This window comes from Neolamprologus brichardi, chromosome 15, assembly GCF_056152115.1.
Source record: "Neolamprologus brichardi isolate AB-2024 chromosome 15, ASM5615211v1, whole genome shotgun sequence".
Classification (NCBI taxonomy): Eukaryota; Metazoa; Chordata; class Actinopteri; order Cichliformes; family Cichlidae; genus Neolamprologus; species Neolamprologus brichardi.
Genome location: NC_142118.1, coordinates 1,001,992 through 1,028,836, shown reverse-complemented (window position 1 = coordinate 1,028,836; position 26,845 = coordinate 1,001,992). Strand labels below are relative to the sequence as shown.

General features: G+C 44.7%; 1 protein-coding gene across 1 annotated transcript in view; it reads right to left on the bottom strand.

Moving 5' to 3' along the window:
- The window catches only part of vsnl1a (visinin-like 1a), a 41,144-nt gene that overhangs the window by 11,646 nt on the left and 2,653 nt on the right, over positions 1-26,845 (bottom strand). The window contains exon 2 of the mRNA XM_006792956.3: positions 20,647-20,813. Within this exon, the coding sequence (XP_006793019.1) occupies positions 20,647-20,808 (162 nt within the window). The 5' untranslated portion in view covers positions 20,809-20,813. The remainder of the gene's footprint in view (positions 1-20,646; positions 20,814-26,845) is intronic.

Below are 26,845 nucleotides of genomic sequence, written 5' to 3'. Positions count from 1 at the left end.
CCTAATGGGAAAATAGATCGCAGTGACTTGGAGATGAGGGATGAAACCATAGAGAGTAAGGGTTAGACCGTGTTAGCTCAGGTTATAAAGTGAGATGAGGTCCCACCCATGTAACTTTTGCTGCAGTGCGAGCCGATCAGACTGCAGTGGGAAGTTTAGAGAAGTTCAGAAGAGAAAAGATATGCGGGGGAGGAGGGTGTCAGCGGGCACAGAGATGAGAAGAGACAGAAGAATTTCAAAAGAACGAAAGGAAAAAAGGAGCAAGGCAGACAAAGTGTGAGAACGACAGAGCTTACACCCATGATCCAGGTCCTTATCTGCCCTTTCAGAGACGCCTAATGCGAGGATGGAAGCCAGCGCGAGCCAGCTTGCATGCACGGGACGCTTTGTGCATAAATGCAAAGTGGCTTCTTTCCCCCGTACGCTTCTGCCTCAGATCATCCCCCAACCCCGGAGGAACGGGAGGAGGCACGTGGACCTGCGGGACGACGTGGGAAGAGTTGAGGAGAGGGAGGAGGAGGCTAAGTGAGAGGGGAGAGGAAAGGTGCCAAGGAAGGGATGAGGGAAGGATGTTTAAGGGGCGGGAGGGGAGCGAGAGAGAACGCCACTGCAGTTCCCAACAATCTGCTAAGTTATGAAACAGTTACGTAAAAATGAAGAAAGAGCAAACCGCACAGGCGACAGCGTTCACTAGATGGCACGCAGTTACAGTTGAAGGGACCGTGTCCTCGACTTTACACTTACAGATATTAGGCCGTTAACGTCTCCATTAAGGCGTACTCTCCTGCTGATCTGGCAGCCGTTTGCTGCTATGGCTGTTTGCAGTCGGGATCAAAGGACGGGCTCAGTGCCAGACCGCTCAGCCAGGCGCACAGGCGCAGCTGCTCTAATAAAGGCTAATGTCGCAAGGTTTGCATGCGTGTGTCGAGGCTGATTCTGTCAACAAGCACACACCACCTGAAACATGCTGCTGGTAAATGGAACATTAAAGCCTTTATAATCAGCCTGCAAGCTGGTGCTGGTGCTGATCCAAACGCTGGGAGGCAGGGCGAGAGAGGACAGGAAACGCAGTGGGAGAGAAAGACACTCAATCGTCACACTTAACTGAAGGCCGTTTCACACTGACAGAGCAGCGAACGACTGCAGGATCGTGGAGCAGATGAATATTGCAGCTCCAAAGTGCCGTGAAACTGAAGTGAGTGAACCCTCAAACGAGCTCATCAGTAACAACAGCACAACGACTTTGATTCCAAAATAACTTCCAGGAAGTGTTTGATCTGTGTTTCTCTTTAGCTGAACTCGGCTCTTCAAGCGTTCGGCTGGACGGAGAAACTGCAGCTTAAAAGCTTTGAGTGATGACATCACAAGGGTCAGCATTTAAATGAGCTGAAGACGATTTATGATCCACGGTTTCTGATACAGTTTGGAAGCTGCTAATACTAAAACTGCTGCACTGACCAGCAGATAAGGACGAACTGTTTGGCATTTCTCTGCAGTTTGAGCTAAACTCGCCACGACGAACTCTGCAGTCAATCCAAATCCCCGGACCTTTAACCAGGAAGTATTTTCATTTTGATCAGCGCTGTCGAGTTTCTGTTACCTCTCGCTGAGCTTTCAAGCTCATCTTGCTAATGAAAGTGGGCAGCACTGCCAGATATGAGTGACGAGAGAAAGATAGAGAGAGGTTGAAGTTTTATCCACTCAAATGTCCACAGTGTAGGTGAGACAAAAGATATCGTACAGTTTCTGAAGGCGATACGGCGCCAAATGCAAATTAAAAATATAAATACATGCAGGCGATGTGACAGGATTATCCTAACATGCTAACTTTCACAATGACCCTATTATGATGTTATCGTGACATCGTCATGACTCTGACCTAGAGACCATCTGTGATCGTTGGGGTGGCACTGGTTGCTAGGGAAAAATGAGAATTCCCTGACCAGCGAGTGAGTCATTGGTGTAAAACTGGCTGCTACAGCCCTACTCATACATGGGTCAGTGCCCACCCTCCACCCCAACTCCAAGTTACTATGGAAAAGTATTAAACAACTGGTTGTTGGAGGTCACCTGGATAAAACTGGTCATACATGATAAACTGATTTAAACAGAGACAGGAGACTCTCTGTACAGTGATCTGAAGTGTAAATACATTCGATGGCTTTTCCTGGAAGCAAATTATAAGAATCCATCAGTAAATTTAGTGCTGATGTATTTTTTTTATTATTAATCCTTTATTTATCCAGGTAAAAAATCTCGATGAGATTAAAAATCTCATTTCCAAGAGAGACCTGGCATCATGGCAACAAAAGTCACACACCACATAGGTGTATAACATGTTGATTTGACTGATTTGTTTTTAAATGCAAGCATCACTGCTTTGCTTTAACCTCCTAGGACCTGGCGTCCACATATGTGGACACCACCCCAACCGGTCGCAGCAGATGGCCCCGCCCCTCCCTGAGCCTGGTTCTGCTGGAGGTTTCTTCCTGTTAAAAGGGAGTTTTTCCTTCCCACTGTCGCCAAAGTGCTGCTCATAGGGGGTCATATGATTGTTGGGTTTTTCTCTGTATCTGTGAAGCGCCTTGAGGCGACTTTTGTTGTGATTTGGCGCTATATAAATAAAATTGAATTGAATTGAATTGAATATGTGGACATCACATTTTGGGTTATTTAGACCAAAATAGTCAATTTTGCTCAACAAGGGGCTGATATCCACTTACGAGGACATTATGCTGCTACTGTTCTATCAAAATTTAAATGAATATCCTCATATGTGGCTCTGATTTTTCTTAAAAACAAAAATAAGGTAAAAAAAAAATCTGGTAATTCTTTGTTTTTACATTCATCGGGCCCCAATCAGCCCAAATGTCAAAGAGAAATTAAAAATGCTGCTGTGGAAGAGTTCAGGTCTTAGGAGGTTAAAAATAATAACAGATGCAAACCAGCCTTATCATGCATTTTGCTTCTAATCTTACCAAACAAAGGCAGTAGATGAGCTGCTTTATATGCTGCAGACCTCTGCAAATGCCAAACCACATGACCTATTACCATCCATGCACTCAGAGTCCCACAGCGCCCGCTCTGAACCGCTGCCCTGTCGATGCCGTGCTCCGTCACTGTAACTGTTTTCCATGGATTGGGAATCATTTAAAATCCAAATGATTCTACTTGCTGCTTCGACAGAGCTGCACACGGTGAACATACTCGACACTCAGTTTGCTGCTCATCGCTTCCCTTAATATGGACGGTTCAATATTCTTTTGTCAGGGAATTAAACCCAACAGGGAGACAATAACAATAAATCAGACTGATAAATATAGTAATAATTTATGATCTCTTGGTGATGCATCCACACAGCCCCCCCGAGGTCAGGGTCTCCTTGCATAAGAGCCCTGCAGGACACTCTGTTCTGCCTCTGTTGTTATCAAAGGCACATTTGCTATTGGCTGTGCATCTCTCCAGTACACGAGCACAGGGTGCAGAGGTCAGTCTGAGCCTGTGATCCGCCCTTCAAAGCGCTCGAGGTCTGTAACAACAAGGCTTTAGCTTTGACGTGTTTCATACGGTTTCCATCACGCTGCTGTGGCACCGGGGGGGTAAATAAAGCCTCACCTTTCATGCATTCCTTTGCTAACAGCGTGAGATGTAAGCAAAGATGCCCGAGCCTCGCTTTGCTCTACGGCTGTTTACATCAGCACGCCACCGGAGGTCCTGCTTCATCGAGCTCGAGAGCAGGAGAGGAGAATACATGCATAATCAATCGGGGGGATGGGGAGGTGTGTCTGCTTGTGTGCGCTCTTACATAAAACGCTCAGTGACATGCCAGGAAGATACAGACACTGAGCCGGCGCAAATCTGTGGCTGCTCCTGCTTCCACGGCCCCGGGGTTCAGACAGACAACACAAACACACACTTTGCTCTGGAAAAAGCATTTTTAGTCGTCCGGTGAGTGCCTGCTGCGATATTAGCTTTGTAGCAAGGGAGCAGTGTTTGTCAGTGAACAAGAAGAGCACAGCAAAGACACGAGTGTCGTTTTCAGAGTAAGTAGAATTATTTTCGTGAAATCAAAGCTGCTTTTCATTTTGTTGATGATTGATTAAACTTCCATCCTCACACAGTCAAACATCTGTTTCTTTCTTCTACACCAGCGTCTTAGGGAGCACAGGTAAACGGAACAATTAAAAAAACACATTTCTGAGGTCAAAGTCACTTATTTATTACAAGAATAAGAACACAATCAGATTTTCTCTGATATTATAACGTCTTATGAAACAAACTGGAAAATGTCCTGAAAAAACTTGAGAGATGTTTCAAACTTTTGGGAATAATAACCTGAGCTTAGGTTAGACTTTAACATCAAACATACAAAATCTTCTGAGTCTTGCAAATGTATCTCAGAGAACGTCTCATAAATGTAAATGTACAACTGTAATCTTAGTGCAGATGTTCTTCTTTTTGTCCTGTTTAAATTCCAGTTTATACCAAATCACAGCCACAGTCTCCTGAGGGCACGTTATCCTGGAAGCTCTTGGCGACAGTGGGAAGGAAAAACTCCCACAGCCTTCAGACATCACTAGATTTTCCTCTACGGTGCCATCGGGGAGAAATGTGCTAAAGCTGACTGAAAACACGTCAGCGTTTCTGCGCTGCTGAGTGGGGAGCGCGCTGCTCTGCGCCACCACCTGCTGTCTCTCTGCAAACCAGCTGCTTTTTGGCTAAATGCCCCACAAAGCCACTGAACCGGGGCTTGCTGTAGTCTTAAACCACACGTGCTGTTACCATAGTAGCCAGGAGTGCAGTTTTTTTAAGATTACGATTTTAAGTAAACAATTTGCTTTGATTAGAGGGGGAGGATTTTAAAAAAAGGACTAAATATTGGGCCTTGAGCAAGAGAAGCCACTTCACAGTCCCACCAGTGTCTGTTACGACACCACATACAAACGATATGAAAGCCTGCTTTGAGAAGCTGGCGAGATGTCCCGCTGCAGCCCTGAAAAGCCCGTTCCTGGGCTGCTGGTGCTTTGAGAGGAAATTGGCACTAACCTGTCTCCAACCCTGGTTATCAGTGGTTACAAAACACCCATCTGGCAGCAGTAACTCTGCATCAGGAGCATAAATGACAGCACAACAGCAGATGGCACTGTTGAGGTGAGGAAGCATATTTAATGCCCGAGGGAGCGAGAGAGGAGAAAGAATGAATAAACACATCATGTTGCTTCCATAGCAAAATTCCTGAAAACAATAATCCAGATTAAAACTCTTCATTCTGATATATAAATATCAGATATATATGTGTGTATTAGTCGGTCTTATCCACCATCATTCCTCCTCGTCTCTCCTCAGACACAGAAAAGCTAGTGAGGGGTGCAGGAGTGAGTCACTGCCAGCTTTGGCAGGTGGACCTGAGGGCTACCCTCTGCTGCTGGTGACGTAGTTCAAAGCGAAGCAGAACAACAGGGAGAAATAAAAAGACGACTGTTTTATCTTCGCTTTGCCAGTGGTGAGTCTAAAATGGTCTTTTAAGAGCTTGGCAGATAAATCCACAGCAGCTTGTGCTTTTTTGAAGGCGTCTTTTAAACAAAAGCTCACGATCGAGCTTCTCCTGCTTAGCCGGGCCAGGAGAAGAAAGGAGGCGAGGGAAGAAAGAGATGTGGCGGTTTGAGAGGGAGGGAGGGGGAGAGGCAGGGAGGGGGAGAGGCAGGGAGGGGGAGAGGCAAGGCTTTCAGACTTTCAGCACAAGGCAATTCAAGGTGCTTTACATGATTAAAATAAAACACGAAAAATAAAACATAAAACACAAGAAAAAAATACAAGAAAGCATTTACAATAAAACAATAATCAAATGGTCTGTATGTGTATAGTGCTTTACACAACCAGTCATCCACACATTCACACACTGGTGATGGCAGCTACATTGTAGCCACAGCCACCCTGGGGCGCACTGACAGAGGCGAGGCTGCCGGACACTGGCGCCACCGGCCCCTCTGACCACCACCAGTAGGCAACGGGTGAAGTGTCTCGCCCAAGGACACAACGACCGAACGGCTCGAACCTTCCAATTACAAGGCAAACTCCCAACTCTTGAGCCACGATCGCCCCGACAATAATTTATATGAAAAATTAAAACAAACAGGTAGAGAGCCATAACAGGATCAGTCAAAGGAGCTTGCAAAGAAAAGCGTCTGGACTTCTTTAAGTTGCTTGAAGACATTTCACCTTCATCCGAGAAGCTTCTTCAGTTCTAAGGTCAAATGGTGGAGAGTCACAGATTTAAACCTAGTGGGAGTTTCCCCCCACAGAGGGACAAAAGGACCCCCTGATGATCCTCTAATCGCCTGAGCCAAGGTATGAGACTGGGTGTGGGTCCCAATCAGCCAGAGTTTCAGGTGAGCTCATTGTGAAACCTGGCCCCACCTTATCATGCGAATTCCTGAGGTCAGATGGCCCAGGATGTGAGTGGGCGTTAAGGCGTCTGGGGAGGGAAGTCAAAACTGGATTATAGATGGCAGAGAGTTGGTGTCGTAAACCACCGCCTGTGTTCAAAGATGGTCGCTCACAGTGGACATAGATGCTTCTTTCACTCCTCTTTCAAACCATCTGTCCTCTCTGTCCAAAACGTGAACATTGGCATCCTCGAAAGAGTGACCTTTGACCTTAAGATGCAGATGGACTTTTCTTTGCAAGCTCCTTTGACTACAATGACCTGGATGACTGAGAACCTTCACAGACATAATAGGATCAGTTACTCATAAGCAAGTCTAAATAAGTAAGTTTTAATTTTAGACTTAAAAGAGTTTAGTGTCTCTGCAGCTGTGCAGTCTCCTGATAGCGTTCCAGATGTGAGGAGCATAGAAACTAAAAGCTGCTTCTCCAGGTTTAGTTCTGGTTCTGGGGACGGTCAGTAAACGAGAGCTGCAGGACCCGACTGATCTGGATGTTTTGTACCGTGATAGCAGATCCCTAATGTACTCTATTTTCTTGGTTCTAGTGAGAACACGAGCAGCAGCGTTCTGGATCAGCTGCAGTTGTCTGTTACAGTAATCAAGGAGATAAATGCATGGATGAGTTTTTCTAGGTCTCCTTGTGTCATCAGTCCTTTAATCCTACAAATGTTCCTCAGGTGATAGAAGCCTATAACTTTGTTATAGCCTTTATGTGGCCCTGAGGTTCAGCTCTCATTATTACACCTAAATTTCTGGCCTGGTCGGTAGTTTCTAGTTGGACCAGTTTGAGCTGATTACTGATATTTAATCGATCTTTTTTGGGTCCAAAGAGAAGTACTTCAGTTTTGTTATTGTTCAGTTGAAGGAAATTATGAGACATCCAGTTATTAATTTGGACAGGTTCAACATCACCTGGTGACATGGAGATATAAAGTTGAGTATCGTCTGCATAATTGTGGTAGTTAATATTATTGGTGGTTATAATCTGGCTTAACGGGAGCATGTAAATGCTAAATAAGAGGGGCCCTAGGATGGAGCCCTGGGGCACCCCGCATGTGATTTCTATATTTTGTGATGAAAATTGGCTAATTGACACATAGAAGTTCCTGTTCTTAAGGGAGGACTTGAGGCGGTGAGGAAACACCACACAACGGGGAAAAACCCCAACAACACAACAACAACAACAACCTCCTCTGAGTTCTCTCTGCATGTCTGCAGCACGCTTCATTACTTGCATTGTGCTTCCATTTTGCATGACTCATCAAACATCCTTGGCTTCTTCCTCCTCGAGCATGAATTCATTATTCATGACTGCTCAGCCATGTGAGTCTGTGCATGCGTGCACACATGGAAAAGCCCGGCCCTGACTCTGCACTGGCTCTGTCGCCTCTGCTGCCACGGTGTTATTTCCATCTGACTTAGAGAGTGCTAACACACCCACACGATGTCGTAATGGCTTCTATCATCTCCCCCGTATGAGCCTATTTATAAAAGTCAGGGATATAATTTTGACGTGTGCTCGTTCTCACCCTGAGGTGCATGCCAACGTACAGCTAGCTGCACTCTGGAGGCTACAGACACGTCTGTAACCTACTTTAGGAGCACCTGCCTTACACGCACTGAAGTGCTGCCAGCTGACTGCTCTAATTTTAAGTAATCAGCAGTGCTCTGATTTGATGTGTCATGTGCTGTGGTGTCGCAATTACATGAACAGCAGCAACCTTCTCCTCTCTCGATCCACTTCTCACAGGTACGGGCGTCCTGCCTGCTCCTGAGTTTGCTCGGAGGGTAACTAGTCTGTCTGGCACAAAAAGCCTCGCTGTGTTTCTCTGAGGCTTGTAGACATGATCGCAATGACCTGCTGACGTTACCACCGAGCATCAGAATACAGAAGAAATGTGATTTCAGTGACATGGTTGTTGGTGCAGTGAATGTTTCAGAAACACAACAAAGTACAGAGACCAGCCTAACAAAGACAACACGTCCAGCAAAAATGTGTTGTCAGAGGAAAACAGGCAACAGTAACTCAAACCGAGGTATGAAGAAGAGCATCTCTGATTGCACAACATGTCAAACCTTATAAATGGTAAAAGGCCTGTATTTGTGTAGCGCTTTACTCGTCCAGTCATCCACCCATTTTTACTATTTTTAAATCCCGGTAGCTCTGCAACCACGTGAGCTAGAGCAATAATTTTTTTTGCATATGAAACCGGAGGAGTTGTACTTACATCTTATGCCATCAGCTTGTCCTCGGTCACAGTTTCCTTCCACATATAGTTTTGCAAAAACTGCATAAAAAGCACTTGCAGCAACAAAAACATAATATTCCAGAAACACGCTTTGCCGATCCGATCAGCTGTTTGTAACACTTCCTACGTCCATCAGCATGAACTATCGCATGTCCGCCATGACCTGCCCGAAACCGCAAGTGACGTCATTTTCGCGGAAATGTAGTTTTTTACCATCAGGGCCTCATGAGCCTATACTGGTGTTTTTAAAAGTTATCTTTGACTTTATGACTTTCTGTGTCGTTTCTGGGATGCTTAGGACTCATATTGCACTGCTGGAAATAGTTTATTTTGATGCATATGCTGCTTTTTTGCAAATTTGCATTATAATATTTATTTTTGTTTTTCCTGCAGTGTATAAAAATTGGTGTATTTCAAAAATAAAACTATGAAGACACTCAAAATAAATTTCCTGTGGTGGGAAACTATTTTGTGCAACTTTTTTGTATTTACAGTTTTGAGGGATAAGCCTCTTAAATTTCTCTAACTAGAAATATATGTTAAAAAAACAAAAATTATTTTCAATTTTTTTGTAGTTTATTGCACTTTTTTGCAATTTATGTAATTACTATGCACTTAATGCAGACATATTATTAAAATTTAGGCTGTAATGGTTGTATTGATGTATATCAACTTGAAATGTTCCCAAAAATGGCTCCACAGCATGTAAACATATAATATAAGCTCTGGCGGACTTGGTTCTGTGGTAGGTCTTAAAGGGTTCAAGGTCCATGTGTTTGAGAATATGCATGCCTTTTGAAAACTGGTAAATATAATATGTGTATAAAATCTTGACTTCTTCCACATGAAAGTCAGGGGTCAGAACGATGGGGCTGCGGCGTCTCTCTTGGGTGGAGGCTTGCTGACATGGTGGTTTGAACTCTTGTTAACCAGCTGAAGGTCACTCTGGCTGCCACGGCGGGATTTAGCCTGCACCGAGACACTAATAGCCCTGTTCACCACTCGTCTGTGATAGAGGATGTGCCAGTGTGCGGCTCAGTCTGAATATAATTTCCCCTGCTGAACAGACCCCATTATCGCTCTCCGTGCATCTAAAGGCCCTCACTAACTTCCTCTTCTCTTGCTCTCACACCTCAGCAGCAGCGATGAGGTGCCCTCAAAGTTACTGAATAATTCAATTACATTTTTACAGTCCGGACTGAGGCGCCGCAAAGAGCCCAGAGAGCAGCCGGAAGGCTTAAAAGCAATTCATTATTCCGAGTCACCATCTGTGCGACGGCCTTTTCGCTCTCTCTTCGACGTGCCTCTGCAAGCACATTCACGTGTCCGTTACAGCTCTGCAGCTTCTAGTGCATCGGATCGGCAACACGGACGCTCTGAGCAATTAACACCAATTTTCAGTTCTGAAGGACTCGCGGTGTAGAAACCACTGTTTGTCTTTGTGAAAATTACAGTCTGCTTACTCAGTGTCAGATTCTCCTCCCTGTGTGCTTTCCAAACATTGTAAACTACTCGTGTTCATAATGAGTGAGTCATTTAGTCTCCAGTTGATCATCGTCGTTTGTCTGCTTCGCGTTTCCTGAGCAGCTTCGAGAGCGTCGGGATTGTTTCTATATTTGTGCAACTCGTGAACTGAAGTCGACACAAAGTATCTCTGCCTTTCAGGAGCCGCAGTGTGTAGCATTCAGCACTGTGTGTGTGTGTGTGTGCGCTTTGTTGTGACAACGATGGAGAATGGCATGAGCGCTTCTGAGATGACAAAAGCTATTTTTAGTGCACGGCAGCCACAAGCCTCCTTGGACTGAGCGGAAGGGAGGTGAGAGAGGAAGTGGGCAAAGATGGAGGAAATAACAAAGGGGAAGATGCAGAAAGGAAGGAGGGAGAATGGAAGGAATCGACATGGGAATCAAATAGGAAATATTACAAATTATATTATAATAATTTGATATTCTTTGTGCATTTTCGAGGGGCTGTAAGAGCTTTGGTGTTGTCCTGCTCGGGATATAGTTTTGTTACATTTATTATTTTACAGTGAAATTATAGTAACACATTTTTTGCATCTTTCTAAACCAGAATAACAGAACATCAAAGAATTTACAGAAAATAGCGTGAGAACGATCCATAAAATGAGTGAAATGTAACACGTGCAAATAAAAGACAAAACACAAAGACGACAAAAGTGTGTAGGGCTGCAGCGTTTGGTTATTTTAGTAATCGAGTATTCTACTGATTATTTCATCGATTAGTTAAGTAACTGGATAAGAAAACAGCCTTTTTGTGAACTCCACGCTCTGTCAGGATTGCTGCAGGTAGCTGCTGGATGGGAAAGCGGTGTTCCTCCGGCCCAGTCCTGTGTTCCTGCCGAAGGCCCTGTCCGAATTCCAGCTGTCCCCGCTGAGCCTCGGACACTCAGGGCTTGGACCAGGAGGCGGCTCGGTGCCAGGCTGCCCTGTGTGTGCTTTGGTGGCGTACGTCAGGCGTATCGGGCCGATTAGCAGGACCAGCTGTTTGTCACCTTCCATTCCCGGATCCTGGGCAGAGCCCTGTCTAACTTCCTGTTGTCCCGCTGGGTCGTGGAGGCCATTCGGCAGGCGTAAGCCTCTTCAGGAGTTTCCGGAGCGTGGGTGCACTCGACTCGAAGGGTGGCCACATCGTGGGGCTTGTTGAGGGGAGCCTTCCTCTCATTTGTGCAGCGGTCAACTAGTTTTACAGCTTGAATGCGGCAGCCAGACCCTCTTTCGGGTAGCAGGTGCCCCTCAGCGACAGCCTCCATCTAAATGGTCAGCCTAGTGTTTTGCGGTCAGACCATAGCGGCCGGCTCTGTTGCAGGACTTGAGGCCAGGATTGCGTCTGGCAGACGGCTTTGCCTTTTGCGTCTGGTGTGGCCTTCACCGGGCCGTCCTGTATAGATCAGTTTGTTTGCAACACTGCGATGGGTGTGGGCTGCACCGTCTCCTCATGGGGTGTCTTAAAGAGTTACTTAGTGAGTTATGTTGGGTAATCACAGCTAAATCATGCACTGCTTTCTCCTTGCAGCAGCAGCAGCAGCAGCAGCAGCAGCAGCAGCAGTGCATTCATGAAGTCTGAAGCAGGAGCTGAAGCTACGCTACACAGCTGTGTGCCGTTGTCTCCAGTTTGTGGCACAGCGAGTAGACAGTGCTTCCCCGAGCTGTTTGGAGCATCGTCACAGTCTAATTATCATTATTATTATTTTTAATTATTTAATGAAATTAAAATTGTCTGATTAAAATCCAATGTGTTAACATCCACCATCACCCACTCTAACGAGTTCCTGCCTATCAGTAGCTGGATTACTATTTCCATTTTGCACCCTTCGTCCAAAACGTGGCGATTTGTTTTTGTGTCATTTGTTTTCCATTTTTGCAGCTAGAAAAACAAGAAATCTTCACTGTAACTGAGGTTGATACTGGTCCACGCTGACACATCCCAACAATTAGTGATGTAGCAGCCTCTTAAAATATTCACATTTTGTTCTGCAGTACAGAGATCTCTCAGCTGTCACAGAATTATTAAATATGTATACGCCCAAGACTTTTATTTGTTTATGTACAAGTGTGCGCTGTCACATCTATGCCCAACGATCTATAGCTAATTTTCCATGTCGATCTGACGCTGCGGCGCCGTCGTTTCAGTCTTTGTCTCCTGTGATTAGGGGACATATGTTTCCTCGCAGAGACGGGCTGTTGGCCAGATGATGTCAGCGTCCTTCTGTCACTCCCTTTACCTTCCTCACATTCAGCCCTCCGATCCGTCTTTCTGTCTGTTTGTGGGGAACACGGGGAGCCTCACGGTCTACGCTGCTGAATGGTGCACACAAACACAGCGCATCACACCCGTCGACAGGAAAAGCCTCGAGGCTATGAAAGCGTGACGCGACTGAGCAGAATCCATCCATACATCTGCTGCATATTCAGGTCAGCATCTGGCTGAGCGAGGGCCAGCGTTACAACAACGCGTCAATCGCCTCCCGCGCACACAAAGCACACGTATGACGTCTCCGTGTATGTTTCCCTGGTTTTACGGATTATGAGGACCTCGTTAAATTTAGCGAACACTCAAACTGGTTTAGTTTCGTCTTTTTGCTGTTTTAATGCAGGAGTCAGCCACAGACGACTGGAGGGAAAAGACAGAGTTTCTGTTTGCAGCAGAAACCACAATGAAGTCCAGTATACTGATGCTGCCTTATCACGATAAGTCTATTGATGCTTACTGAGTGTTACTTGGCAAACAACACAATAACACACAGACACACAACACCAAGAAGGTATGAATCCTGTCTTGCAAGTGTATGAATCACTGTTAAAGGTGCGCATGTGTGTGTGCATATGTGTGCATGTGTGTGTGCATGTGTGTGCATGTGTGTGCATGTGTGTGTGCATGTGTGCGCATTTCTGTGCATGTGTGCGTGCATGCATCAAGCACGAAAAACAGAACTCATTAAAATTTGCAGTGACAAAACTCCATCACCTCTGTGTTTCTGCGAGTGTCATTATCCTGTTACAAATGGCTCACAGAGCAGCTGGCATGTCATGGATGACAAATTTCACACACTGTGGCATGCACGCACTCGAGTGCGAGTTGGCATAGAAGCCTGCGATCCATTTTTATGTGGCTGTCTGGTGTTGGCAGTGCCGCTAAACGTGAAGATCGCGATGGCTGCAACGAGTCATTTCAGCGACCTGGGACAGTTTGAGCAGGATCCACAGGCTCCGTATGATGTCCGGCTCTTTGTTACTCAGACTCTGCTTTATGTCCTGCTTGGCTGCAACTGGAACAAACTAAACATCTTGTTGAATTTAATAGGTCATGAAATGAACAGCTGACAGAATGTGTTTACTGTGGCAATGAGTCACATTATAAAAATGCTCTTTGCTATAGTTGCAGTATAGTTCCTTTACAACTGGCCTCCAATGGCTGCACGTTGTTGGGTGAACTTTTCCTTTAGGACCCAAAACTCATATCTCGATATTCTTTAGCTGGATGGCGATATACGATAAATATATCTTGATATTTTTTAAAGCCATAAAGTAAGAACAAACAGAGTTCTTAGTCAAAGCTGTGTCCCTGATCTCACACAGGCACTTTTATTAACATACAGCGCAGATGTACATGAAGCAATTACTCAGAAATAAATTATCAGCATTTGTTAAATAAAAATTCTCCATAAATAAAATAAAACAATGTTGTTTTTGTGCATAACAAAAAGCTCACAATTGTGCAGTTAAAATGTAAACAAAGACGATGAGCATAGTAACAAAGCTGCTCTGTTCCCAACTTCTGCTGCGTGACCGACAGCCTGGAGTTTGAAATCCTCTTCGTAACCGCGTCTCTTACAGGTGTCATTTATGGTCCTTATACACAGTACGGTAATATTGTGTTGAAGCACAGTACGTATCACTCCGCGAGGCTCCTCGGCAGCCGTAATGCTCCAACAATCCATCAAGCGGTGCGGCTTCGTAGCTTAGCAAAGTCGTACTAAAACATTTTTGAAAGGTTGCTGAGCGCCGTGAACAGAAAAGTGGTTCACGGTCCGTAAGCACAACCAGAACTCATACATAAGGCGCACTGTTGATTTTTGAGAAAATGAAAAGATTTTAGGCGTCAACGCGTTAGCCCGGTTAGCTCGTTAGCCCGGTTAGCCCGGCTAGCTCGTTAGCCCGGTTAGCTCGTTAACGCGTTGATGCCGTGCAGCCCCACGCACGGGGCGATCCGCGGTAACTCGTTAACAGAGATTTGTCCTGTTAATGCAGTTATGGCGTTAACATCACGCTGACAGCACTAGAATATCTCCAAATGTTGTTGTTTACCGAGCAGCTGCTCTGTGATAGCTGCCGTGTCCGTCCTGTCGCTGCCTGCAGGTGAAGCGATGGGGAGGCGGAGTTGTGTCCAGTGAAGGAGAGGCGAGGCGGAGAGGCGAGGCGGAGCAACGCAGCGTAGAGACAAAAGCGGACGGAAGAGAGGCAAACTAGCGGCTCCACAGGTATAGTTATAACGTAACGTGGACTATATCGATATAAACGATATTGTCACATCTCGTATAAAAATATATCGATATATTTAAAAACTCGCCCAGCCCTATTTTCATCACAGCTAAAACTAATCTTTACGTACAGAAGACAACCAGCCTCTGCTGCGCTCAACATCCTAGCGAGTACGATTTATGAGAAAGATCAAATATGTGGATATAAGAGAACATATGATGGTTTCCCTGCTTTCTGTCATGTATGTTGTTACTGTGCTGGATGCTTATACCTGTGTGACATCACACAGAGAGGATAACCCTAATATGGTCATTTCAGCCAAATAGAAGCTTAGTCACCACCTGTGGTTCAAACTTTCTGTCAGCCAATCAGAAGAAGGTTCTTTTATTTAATCCATAAGCGGTTGATTTGTGGATTTGTGGGTGTTTTCTGAAGAACTTCATTCACTCTTCATATAAACTGTATTTAAATGGATCAATTCCATTTCATTTACCGCACTAATGCACATTTGCATTGTGCCATCATCATCTGGACATTTCATCCAATTTTACAATCTAAAATCTAAACGTGACTCAATGTGATTTCCTGTCTTTAAAACTGGCTTCAAAGAAGCATAATTCAGCACATTTAATGAGATGTTCTCTAATGATCATGCAGCTCGTTCATGACCCTCCAGCTCCAATCAAATCGAATAAGCAGAGCGAGCAATCACACCGTTAACATGTACGGACAAACACTGACTCGTCACGCGTGTGCCCTCAGATACTGACACTGTTATTTCCAGCTGACACTCTGCACCTGCGCTCGATCGCAGTGCCTGCATCCTCCCACAAGCGTGAGAGACAAAGTGTGTGTGTGTGTGTGTGTGTGTGTCCAACCAAAACAGTGCATTAACTCCAGGCTGGCAGCCGAGTGGAGGTAACACCGTGTTTAGCACCCTGACAGGGAGGGCTTGTGGACGGCTGTCGCGGGCCCGTGTGGGGACGGCAGGATGTAAACGTAGGAAGCTCGACTCCAACGAGGCCTAATGACGAATAAATAATGCACGCGGGCTTCCTTTCGCTTGCTTATACTTTTCTCATCTCTGCTTCTCGCTTTCAGCCAACGCAAACATGCTGTCCCGCCCCCCTCCTGCTAAACACATGACCCCCCCACCCCAGCACTCCCACCCACCACGAGCCACCCAGGAACAATCTGTCCTGTTAACGTGCGGCCCTGTTTTTCCACACTTATCAGCCCTCTGCATTTAAATAAAGCCGTACCGCTGATACTCTGTTGCCTGGAAACACAATATGATGCAGTAATGATAATAATAGCATTTTACCCCCGAAGCCTGCAGGACCCTTTAAATGGGGGGCACGTTGCCCCAAACTGTTCCTGTGTCGCACTGAGAGGTAAAGAGGCTTCTTTCTTTTTCTTTTGTTCCTGTTTGCGTCCATCGGGAGCTCGGGTTATTTCTGCGCCGTCGTTTTAAAAGATTTTCGGCGCCTTTCAGGAGACGTTAATGGAACAACTGATCCACATGGAAAATGTCACTTCTGGCCCTGACAGACGTTCTTTGTTCAGGTTCTTTTCTCCAAGAATACCTTCACTCATTTCCAATGTTTTCTTCTTTTCTTTATCACAGCTGGTCTCAGCTGATGCATGACTTCCGACGGCGTTTAGAGGAAGTGCGGCGATGACCTTACTGGCAAGGCGTGTCTTACATAACGGTAACTCCCTCAGGTTAAGAAGCATTTCCTGGCACTCCTGATGAAAGCTTAATGCCTCTTCTTACTCAGGCTCAGAGTGCTTTCTTCCAGGAGAAGTTAAAACACGTGAACGAGGACGAGATGCTGCGATAAGCCTGATGCAACAGCAAGATAGTACAGAAGCACTCTGCTGCACTTTCATGTATCAGTGTTTTTAGTGCTGGTTGCTCCTCTCACAGGCTGCTGGGAGCTGACGGGATTATGATCTGCCACACGTGTGAATGAATAAAAGTGGACGAGTTTAGATCTGCTGGATCACTTCGAGTAGCAGCTCTCCGGCTAATAGAGAATAATTGTTAAAGTCGATATTTTTAGCCACTTTTTGCTATTTTATTGCAGTTTGTTTGTTCTTGGATCATCATTGAATGCGTTCATCCTTGTTTTGTAAGACTAAATGAAGAAATCGGTCAGCGGTAATGCGATACGCTGGGATATTAGCATTAGAAGATAATCATCTGTGATATCAGCATCTCCGATGGTTTTCTGCCCAGATACAAACGAGGCGAATGGGAACGTGGCAGCATGCCGGCTCAAACCCAGAAGGGTTTTTAATGGCAGCGTAATTTGCCTCAGTGGTTCTTGTGGCGATCCAGAGTACACTCAAGTGAGCCTCCAATCAGCCCTGCTCACACCAACTGTGGGAAAACTCACTAAGTACACTTTATAGTGGTTTTAAAATTAACACATCTACTAACACTGATGACACAATATCAGCCTACCCTACTTACTTCACTGACTGCTGGTTTACTGCAAACCTGCTCGCATGCAAAATCTCTGCTAAACTGAACCAAAGGGACCCAGTCGACTTCACTGTATTCAGAGCTGGGATTGGTGGACTAAAAGCCTTCGACAATAAGGCTGATCTGGGAAAGTTTCCAGCCTGTGACAGGAAACTTTGGTCATTTCAGACCAGATCCAGTGAGCACAGCTCAAAGTCCGATTTAGTCTCTGGGGAAACCTGAAACCACACCGCTAGCATAGCAGCAAGGAAAATATTTCACCTCAGAGAAGCTCCTCGCAGACTGTCTGCTCCCGTAGATTAGTTTCTCTGTGGAAAGGCAGCACGCCTGATCGTTGTGGATTAAGCCAAACATATTAGCTACTGTTACACGAGCTAAGATGCTACAAGCGTAGAGCTCGTATGAAGGTGGAATTTGGCAAGTGATGCTAAAGAGCATCATCAGCTCGCTGGGCTCACGTCCTCATTTTAGGTTTGACAGCGTTTTAGTAGCTAAAGGCACAAAGTTGGGACTGCGGCGGCTCCCGGCCCAGCAGAGCCCCGTGTACTAACTAGAAGTGGGAGGGAGGGTGGGGCACGAAAACGAGAACAAACAGCTTGTAGAACTGGAGGGGGAACATGTATAGATGAGAGCTGGAAGGAGCGTTTGGAGGCGCTAATAAAAAAACACTTTATCTCCAACTAATGACGGCGACTTCTGGCCGAGGTGAAGATGTACACTTACTTTGTACTTCAGTAGAATTTTCATGTATCTCTACTATTCTTGAGTATTTATGCTTTTTACACAAATATCTCTGCTGTTCACTCAAAAACAAGCTTGTTACACAGAAGACCATCCTCGCGCCGCTGGGAAAAAACACATCATCTATGCATCGCCTATGGAGCCACGCTGACGGGTCGAGGTGAGCCGGGATGATCCCAACAGCGTTTTTGATGCAGACGTCTATAAGTTTCTGTTGCGGTACCACAAATATCAGCAAACATACATACGTACAGTCTGTGGCACAGTGTGTCTGCTGGCTGCAGGTCCAGCTGCTATTTCCCAGGGTGAGAGAAGAAACAGACGGCGGTGACATTTAAAGGTAAGGACTGGAAACGTAAAGCGTTTTTGAGGCTTTTGAAAAGATGTGCTGCTGAGGTGATGCTTTCTCATAGCGGGAAACATCCTGCCGTGCAAACCGAAGTATATTAACGTTTTGTTATCCAAAGATTGCCGGAGTGTGTGCAGCTAAAGAGGTTAGCCTGCAGCACTGTGGTGGAGTTTACAGTAACGTGCTGGTGCAGAGCATCATGTTAGGTTACATCAAGGGGAGCACACATCTATGTAGATTTAAGCTGATGATGCTGATTCGACTCCCTCAGTGAACTCCACCTTTATAAAGCTTCTGGTCTCCAGATGTTCCTGCTGCTGCTGCATTCACGTATTCAGCTCGAGAACACAAAAATAAACTTTTTGGGGAGTTCTATGTTTTAAGGTTCCCATCAGATCGAATTACTCATTAACTGGACTGGTTAAACTGGGCTGGATGAAGTGCCCAGTAAGATCCAGCTGTATGTAATACGTTTGTGTTGACATAAGTAACCTCTGCAGGTTCATGTAGCTTTATGGAGCGTTTTTCATCACAGCTTGTTCCTTCAGTTTCAAACCTGAGATGTATGAAAATGCTAAAATCAGCACACGAGCTTAGTTTGCTTGTATATGACACTTCAATAGTTTGTTTGCTTGTTTTTTGTGTTATAAATATGACACAACCCTCCTGCACCACGACGGGACATCATACGGTTGGACCGTGTTCTAATTTTCAACTTGAACCCGAACTTAACGTGACCGCGGAGGAAAACACGGCGAAACAAAATGTGCATCAATACGAAGACGCAGAGTTCACAGAGGTGAGGCGGTGAGAGTGGGCGGGGCCCCGGCGGCTGAGAGGAGGAGTGTTTGAGAGCGCTGCTTCTGTCATCAGCTGTTTATGGTCCAACATATTCAAACAACTGTAACTTCATGATGTTGAGTTTTTTTATCCAGGTTTGTTCGCCTCGACTGACAAAAACACAAAAGTGCATTTACTGGTCTTTGGTTTATTACTGGTCTTTGTGGGGGAACTCCAGTCCCGAGCTCAGTGAACTGGTCTCAGAGGAGACAGCGGATGGTTTACTCCCAAGCAGGGGAGCACCTAACGTTTCCCAACTCTCCCATTTCTTAAATCCAGTTTGTCTTTAGCTGTCTCTGATTTGTGGAAACAACAGCCGACGGTATTTAGACGTTACTGCAGATCCTCCCCTTCCTTCTCTCCTCACTTCTGTTGTTTCCTCTCGCCTGGAAATGTTAACCAGAAGCTTTGTGGTGTCGTTGGGATGATTAGAAATAGTTTTATAACTGGTTTATGTCATTAACCCTCCAGTGTACTGCAACCGAAGTGTATTTGCAGCATTCATAGGTGAAAATATGTGTTAAATATTTCAGATTAGGGCTGCACGATTAATCGTTAGAAAATCGCGATCTCGATTCATACTTATGTGCGATCTCATTTCCAAATGACAACGATTGTACCGCATTTTGATCCGGGACGTAATCTGCATGAAAACAAGCGCTCACTCTTCCTGCTCAACAAATGACGAGGGTGGAGCCTTATACCACGTGATACAGAAGCTGGCTGCTAAAATTAGCAGGAAAAAACAACGGAGAGCACGTCAGGGATGACGAGAAAGTGACAGGAGAAAATCCGTCCCGGTCAACCACCCAAACATCAATAACGGGAACCTTATACAGCGCTTCCCTATACCCGTCGAACTCCCGCAGGCACAAAGAAATTACGGAGGCTATCACTTATCACCTGACCAAAGATATGGCTCCATCAACACTGTGCAAAACGAGGGATTCAGGAAAATGATCAACACCCTAGACAAACGCTACACAGTGCCGTCCCGCAACTATTTTTCTATTGTTGCACTACCTGCTTTGTACACGCAGTGTCGAGCAACGGTGGAGACGCAATTTCAAGCAGTACAACATTTTGCGGCAACGACAAAATGTGAGACATTTGTTGTTTTTATGTTTATTTATCGTTTTTATGTTCAGTCTCAACTGTTACGAAGTTGATGTGCAGTTAATAAGTGCAATAAATATTTATACTGGAAAAGAAAATCGTGAGAGAATCGTGATTCTCATTTTATGCAAAATCGTGCAGCCCTAACTGAGATGTTTTAAGATGATTAAGCCTGTTGACTGAAATCGTTGGTTTTTCTTCACACAGCGAGTCGAACGTCACTGTCTGAAGCAAACTGTGCTGCTGCCTCTTTATTCTCCAGTTCACACAGCGTCACGTCTACTGTAATCTGCCCTCACTGTTAACCGCCACACCAAACAGCTGCTCTGTGTACTCGCTGAGCTACAGGAGAGTAGCAGCACATAACACGTGTGCAGTCTGTCACAATGAACGTGAGCCAGTGGAGCCTCACCTTGACGTAGAGCTGCTGGAACTCCTCCAGGTTGAGCCGGCCGCTGGGACAGTCCTTCAGGAATCCCTTGTACCACTGCTTCAGCTCGTGCTCGTTAAACTCTGTGTTCTTCACCAGATCCTCCATCACTTCAGGGGTCAGCTTGCTGTTCTGTTTCCCCATTTTTCCTGTGACAAGCACAAAAAGGGGGAGGGGCACAGCATCTTTAAATTAATACAGAGCACAGAGGAGAACGTCTCCTTGTGTGAATCTGCAGGAAAAGTCTGCAGAGCGATTCATGGGAAGCAGAAAAGTCGACACCAGAGTCTAAAAATAAGCTTTGAAACAAATGGAGTGAAATGCTGTTTGTACCTCCTGGATAACAGGGTCAGTTTGTCAGACTCGCTGCCTTTGAGCAGCTGCTCGGCCACTTTTGTTTACTTTGTTTTTAAAGGAAAACTCAACCATTGAATTCATCAGAGCTTCTGAATTAGATTCATTAAAGAAGATTAGCCCAGCATAAATAAGAAAATGATCCTAGACGACTACAATGTGTGCAGACTACCAGTCCAGGGAAACAACATATAAAAGCTTTTTTACGTCGGTGTGTGCCTGTTCTGTCCTTCTTTTAATTATTTTAAGACCACATTACATTAAAATCTTATTCCTTCCAGTTAAACCTTTAACCAGGCCTTTAGTTCCTCCTAAACAGAGAGAATCTCGTCCTAAAATCCTAAAAATGAATCTCTGGCTGTTGGAAAGGGTCCCAATGACATGTTAGGATCCTAAAGTAGTTAACCCACTGTGACTGTGACCCACTGTGACTGTGACCCACTGAAACACTCAAGCATGTTTTGCTTTAAAGTCCCTTAATTTCTGCCACCAGCCGCCTCTCCTCCATCGAGCTGCCTGCATCTGCGTAATGCTGATGCTGCCACTTTATGGCCTTGATTAGCGCATTAACCAACTCATAATTATCCTAATGTGAAAAAGATGGTTTCGAGTTTTGGAACATTTCCGCTCGCGCTCTCCTGAGATGTTTTATTAGATCTCTGCAGCTCAAAAAAGCACGTGAGGCAGCAACAGTATGTGATGTGTGTCTCTGCGTGTCGAGGCTTCGATATGTGGAGAAAATCAAAAGAGCTCAAACTTTAGAAAGATGATTGTTTTGCTCTGTATTGGCAGAGTTACACTGTGACTGTGGCAGAGGCAGTGCAGGGACTGGTTTATAAGTGTCCCTGTGTTAAAGATCCTCTCACATCTGCCAAACAGCAGCCGTGCACTGTGAGAGGTTATTAAATTAACAACGAGTTTACAGTTGCCAAGTTTGCTTATTGATCATCTATTGGAGCTGATTTTGTCACAGCGCACCAGCTGTTATACCCCGGCGGTCATTTAAATGTGGGCAACTTTGCAAAGCGATCAGTGCTCGACGAGAACCAAGTTTCCCTTCTTCTGTGTCAAATAAGAGGTCGGTGTGCTGAGATCATCTGACAATAGGGCTGCCACGATTAGTCGACTATTAAAATCGTCGCCGACTGATTTAATAGTCGACGCGTCGTTTGAAGCTTTGTAAGATCCCAAAAGACGCAGGAATAAGTAGTAGGATTTAAGAGTGTAATAACGGACTGAAACAGAAGATGGCAGCACTGCATGTACAAGGATGCCAGCTGCCGTTAAACCCCGAAGAAGAAGAAGAAGCTGTGTCCCAGAATTCATAGCGCAGCCCAGCTCAGTTTCCAACAATGGCGGCAGCTAGTTAGTTTTAATATTACTCTTATTATTCTTTCTGGGTCACAAAATAAACGTTTAACATATTTTCAGGCGAGAATGTAGCTGTGTAAACCTCAAATATCTGCTCAGTTTATCAAGACACCACATATTTTCAAAAGCGCTCCGACGTTTTCGGAGACGTCTGTTAGCCACTAGCTCGATAGCTAGCCGGGGGCTAGGCTAACTAGAGCCGTGAGAACACCGGACTCCCGGCTTCAAACCCACCGCTGTCTTTCGCTACTCAGGTTAAACATGATAAATAAGTCGCTTAGATAACTTAAAAATGTTATTGTTTGGCTTTTTTAGTATTTTATTTGTTCCTGAGTAAATCGGTTTGGCTGAGATTAAAGTTATAGTTTTTACACAGCTGAATAAACGTCAAGCAGACAGCTGATTATCAGAAGTGTGAGATGCTGGAGAATTTACTCCGGTGTCCTGTTATATTTTAGATAGCAAGGAGTTTATTAAACTTCACCGAAACAATCTGCAAATTTCATTAAAATTTAATAAACTATCGTCTTTATTTTTAGTTAGCACATACCTTAAACACTTCAAGCTGTAAGCTAATGATAGTTATATAAGAGCAGATGCTGCTGGTGCAATAAGCTGTATGTTTTACGTCCAATGGATGATGATCTGATTAGTCGACTAATTGCAAAAATAATTGGTGACTAGTCGACTATCAAAATAATCGTTTGTGGCAGCCCTATCTGACAACAGTCACCATCCACAGGCAGCACAGACACTGGCTGTACTGGGATTTGGCTGCATTTACAGGTACGATGGTCACTGAGAGAAAGTTGCAGGTCTCACGCTTCATCTTGCAAAACAAACTTTCTCCTGCACAACTTTTTATCTAATCATTAAAAAGCTGATTTCAGAAAACTAAAACTCAGCAGCATCTGATAACTCGCTTTTGTTTTCCCCCCAAAATATTCCTAACCATGCAACTTAAGCCTCAGTTAGGCTACCCCCTGCCAACCTGTGGTCACCGGGGAAAAATGTGTATTTCCACACTTTTCCAGAGCGGTTGCCGGTTTTTGCTTGTTGCAGATCCAAAAACCTTCTTGGCTGCTAGAAGACAAGTTTATATGGAAGACGCTGACATATCTGCAAGCACTCGCTAACTAGCTGCAGGTTATACGGTGGAGCTTTTCCACAGCAGCGGCGCCCGCCCCGATGTTTGACAGCCACTGCAGGTTTTTGAAGCCCTGCTGCTCACGCGCTGAACAGGAGAGAGGGCAGCAGCAGAGCAAGACCTTCGTTTCATGAAGCAGCACTGTTCACAAAAGAAAAGTCAATAAAGGGCTACGAAAGGTGCTCGGTCGGCCGCGAGGAGGTGAAATGAAGCGTAACAGCTGTGAGTCAGAGAGATGTCAGCTCCCCAAGCTCAAAGAGTGTTTACATGTGAATCCCCAAATTAAAACAAACACATAAGCAGCGATCTGAAGCGTGCGATGCTGCCTGCAGCCATACGTGACATCGTATCGTAACGGGAAAATATAATAAGGAGAAAAATGCATTTTAAAGTGATAACATTTTGGTTAATATGGTCACAACATGAGTTTCAGTCCCATCTCGTTATCACCAAACTCCATTTCAAACGTCTTCCTAGAGGTTTAAAATAGGTTTGTGTTCTTTCACTGTGATGAAGAGCCCTGAACCACAGGGCAGGCTATTTTAATACATCGTGAAATGATACGGATGGTGTGTGTGTGTCTGTGTGTGTGTGGACATCTCAGTTGCTTGATCTAATCTATCTGCAGGATTGTTGATGGAGAACTCGAGCAGTGGAAAAAGCGACACATCAGATCAGAAAAGTTATTCTTAGCAAATGGGGAAAAAGTTCGTCAGTTCATGAAGACCGTGTGAAGCCGACTTTTCAACAGCTCAGACACTCCCTGCACCAAAATCTGGGAATCGTTTGTCTACGTGAGATAAATATACTTTGTCCTGAAAGCCAATTTCAAAAGGTTTTTTCCAGCTCGGCTCAGCATGACCCGAGCTCACAGGGACAGTTTGGATTAATAACATACCAAACGGAAATTTGAGTTATGCAATGACTAAGTGTGACAGCACATTGTCTGCAAGCTACATGGAAATTTCAACAAATACATGAACTCATAATGATTAAAGTGCTGCAGGTGCACTATGACACAGACTGCACTGAAAATATGAAATTTTGATAACAGTGAACAAAAATCCAATTAAATCAGAGAAACAGTGTGACGCAGAGCCATTAGCTTTAATACCTGATGGGAGGTGGAGCTGGGAATCCAGCCAAAACTGGGAAAAGATGGAAGCAGAGAGGAACGCAGAGAGAGGAGAATACAGATGGAGAATGTCTGAGCGTTTTCCTAACGCTCAGTAAGAGACCGTAGAAACACAACGTTGTTGTACTAGAGCCTGACTGACTTATCAGCAGGTCAACATTAACAACAGGCTGTTGTTAATATTGGCCTGCTGATCACTCATCAGTGTCAGAATATATAACGGTCGATAAATGAAAATTAAACAGTAAAGAAGAGAAAGCAGAAACACCCTTCAACCATATTAGGTGTTGATGTTGCACAGTTTGTCCAGCAGGGGGCACTCTGCAAATACAACAGTTAGCTATAAACAGTTGGTCAGTTTACCTGAAAATAGTAATTAGTTACTAATTAGTGATTACGTCTCCAAGAAAATAATCCTATTACTTAATGATCAAAACTAATTAGTTACTTTATTCCTTAGTTACTTTTTAAAAACATGATCAGAAGAAAAACAGATCAATCACCTGATATCAGTCAGACTCTAAGCCACACATATCCACTCAAACAGCTGCCTCGTGAAAGAAAAAGAAATGTTCAAAGAAAAACAAACAAACAGAAAAACTGCTTTTAGAAAATGTACTAAAGATTTTGTTTAATGTTTCCAATCTTACTTTGGATCTGGCTTCTCAGGGAGCCAAAAACTCCAGAGAAACCCTGATATCACAGCAGCCCAACGGATGCAACAGATGCAGTACACCGGACGCATCCCAACACTGTGTGCTGCTCACCGAGGGAGGAGCTGCGTCAGGACTGCAGCGTGTCATCAGTGTGTTCATAATTTGTTTTAATCATCTTCATTCATTCAAACCAACAAATTAACCAGACGCTCAGATACATGGATATTATTGGAGCTAATCTATACCTGAGCTTTGGCACATAAAGCTACAGCAGAATAACATCTCCCTAATTACACCAGCCATGACCTGTAAATGCAGACGTACTTGGCTCGTAGTTATAACACAGATTAAACAACCTGAACACTCAAAAATGTTCAGTTAAAAACAAACCTTACATCCTTCAAACAGTAGCTTTTGAAGAGCGCAGAAAAGCCCGCCTGTGTTACTGTGACCTGCATCCTAAATGCTTTTAGCTCGTTCTGTAAAGAAGACGAAGCTGAACAGTTTCCTCATTCATAACTCAGCCTGTGATCCTTCCACTGTGCTTTCAATGTGAGGATCCACTGAACTGGCTTTCTAAGATTTTTGGCAGCAATTATTCAACAGAAGTGAATCAGCCACACAGCTACGGCGCTGCTATGTTATGAAATAAGGCTCCTTTGTGAAAATGTGTTTTAATTACAAATGAGAAAAGAAAAAAGAAAACATCAGCACATGGCTGATTAAAACAGTTTAAAATAACGACGTTGGCGTTTGTACAAGTGCTCGGGCATTTGGCTCATATTGCAGATAATCTACGCCCGGCTCTGTATGATGTCACTGAGAGCAGATATCACTAATATGGCCGTTCTAAGGAAACAAGCCCCTCCCACCTGCTGTTCAAGCTTTCTGTTTATGAGGCGCATAAATAAATATTGGGAACTGTGAATCATACAAAGCAATTTTTAGAGTAAAAATATGTAGAAATGAGCGTCCCTTTGAGGTGAGTACCACAGGCTCGATGTGAAACATGTAAACGAACATTTGCCTGTAACGGGCAGCAGCAGGTTAAAACTCCTCAGTGCAGAGTGCAGTGCAGAAGGACGCAGCTGCAGCAGGAGGCCACCGTGTCCTGGAAGAGATGTGAGCAGAAGACGGTCTCACTTACTGTCAGTGCATACGTGAGTGACTGTGTGACAGAGAGACAAAGTAAATGCATTTGTATTTATAAAGCACGTGTGCTTGTACGGAGGCATTACTCATGTGTTTAGGAGCGCAAGTCTGTCACAGACACTCGCTGATTGAGAATGAATTGAGTGCACTTTGCATCCCAAAGATAATGGAGCTCATAAACATTTGAGGAACATCTCAAGGCGCCCTGAGCACAGTAAGAGCAAGCAGCAGCATATGCAGTGCTGCGGCAGCGCACGCTCACAACCTCCAGGGACCGAATGATAAAAGACACAAACATCTTCTGCGCTACTTAATGGTGATTCTCCTCTAAAACATTCAAAACCTGCTTAACAAGAGCGTCGCATC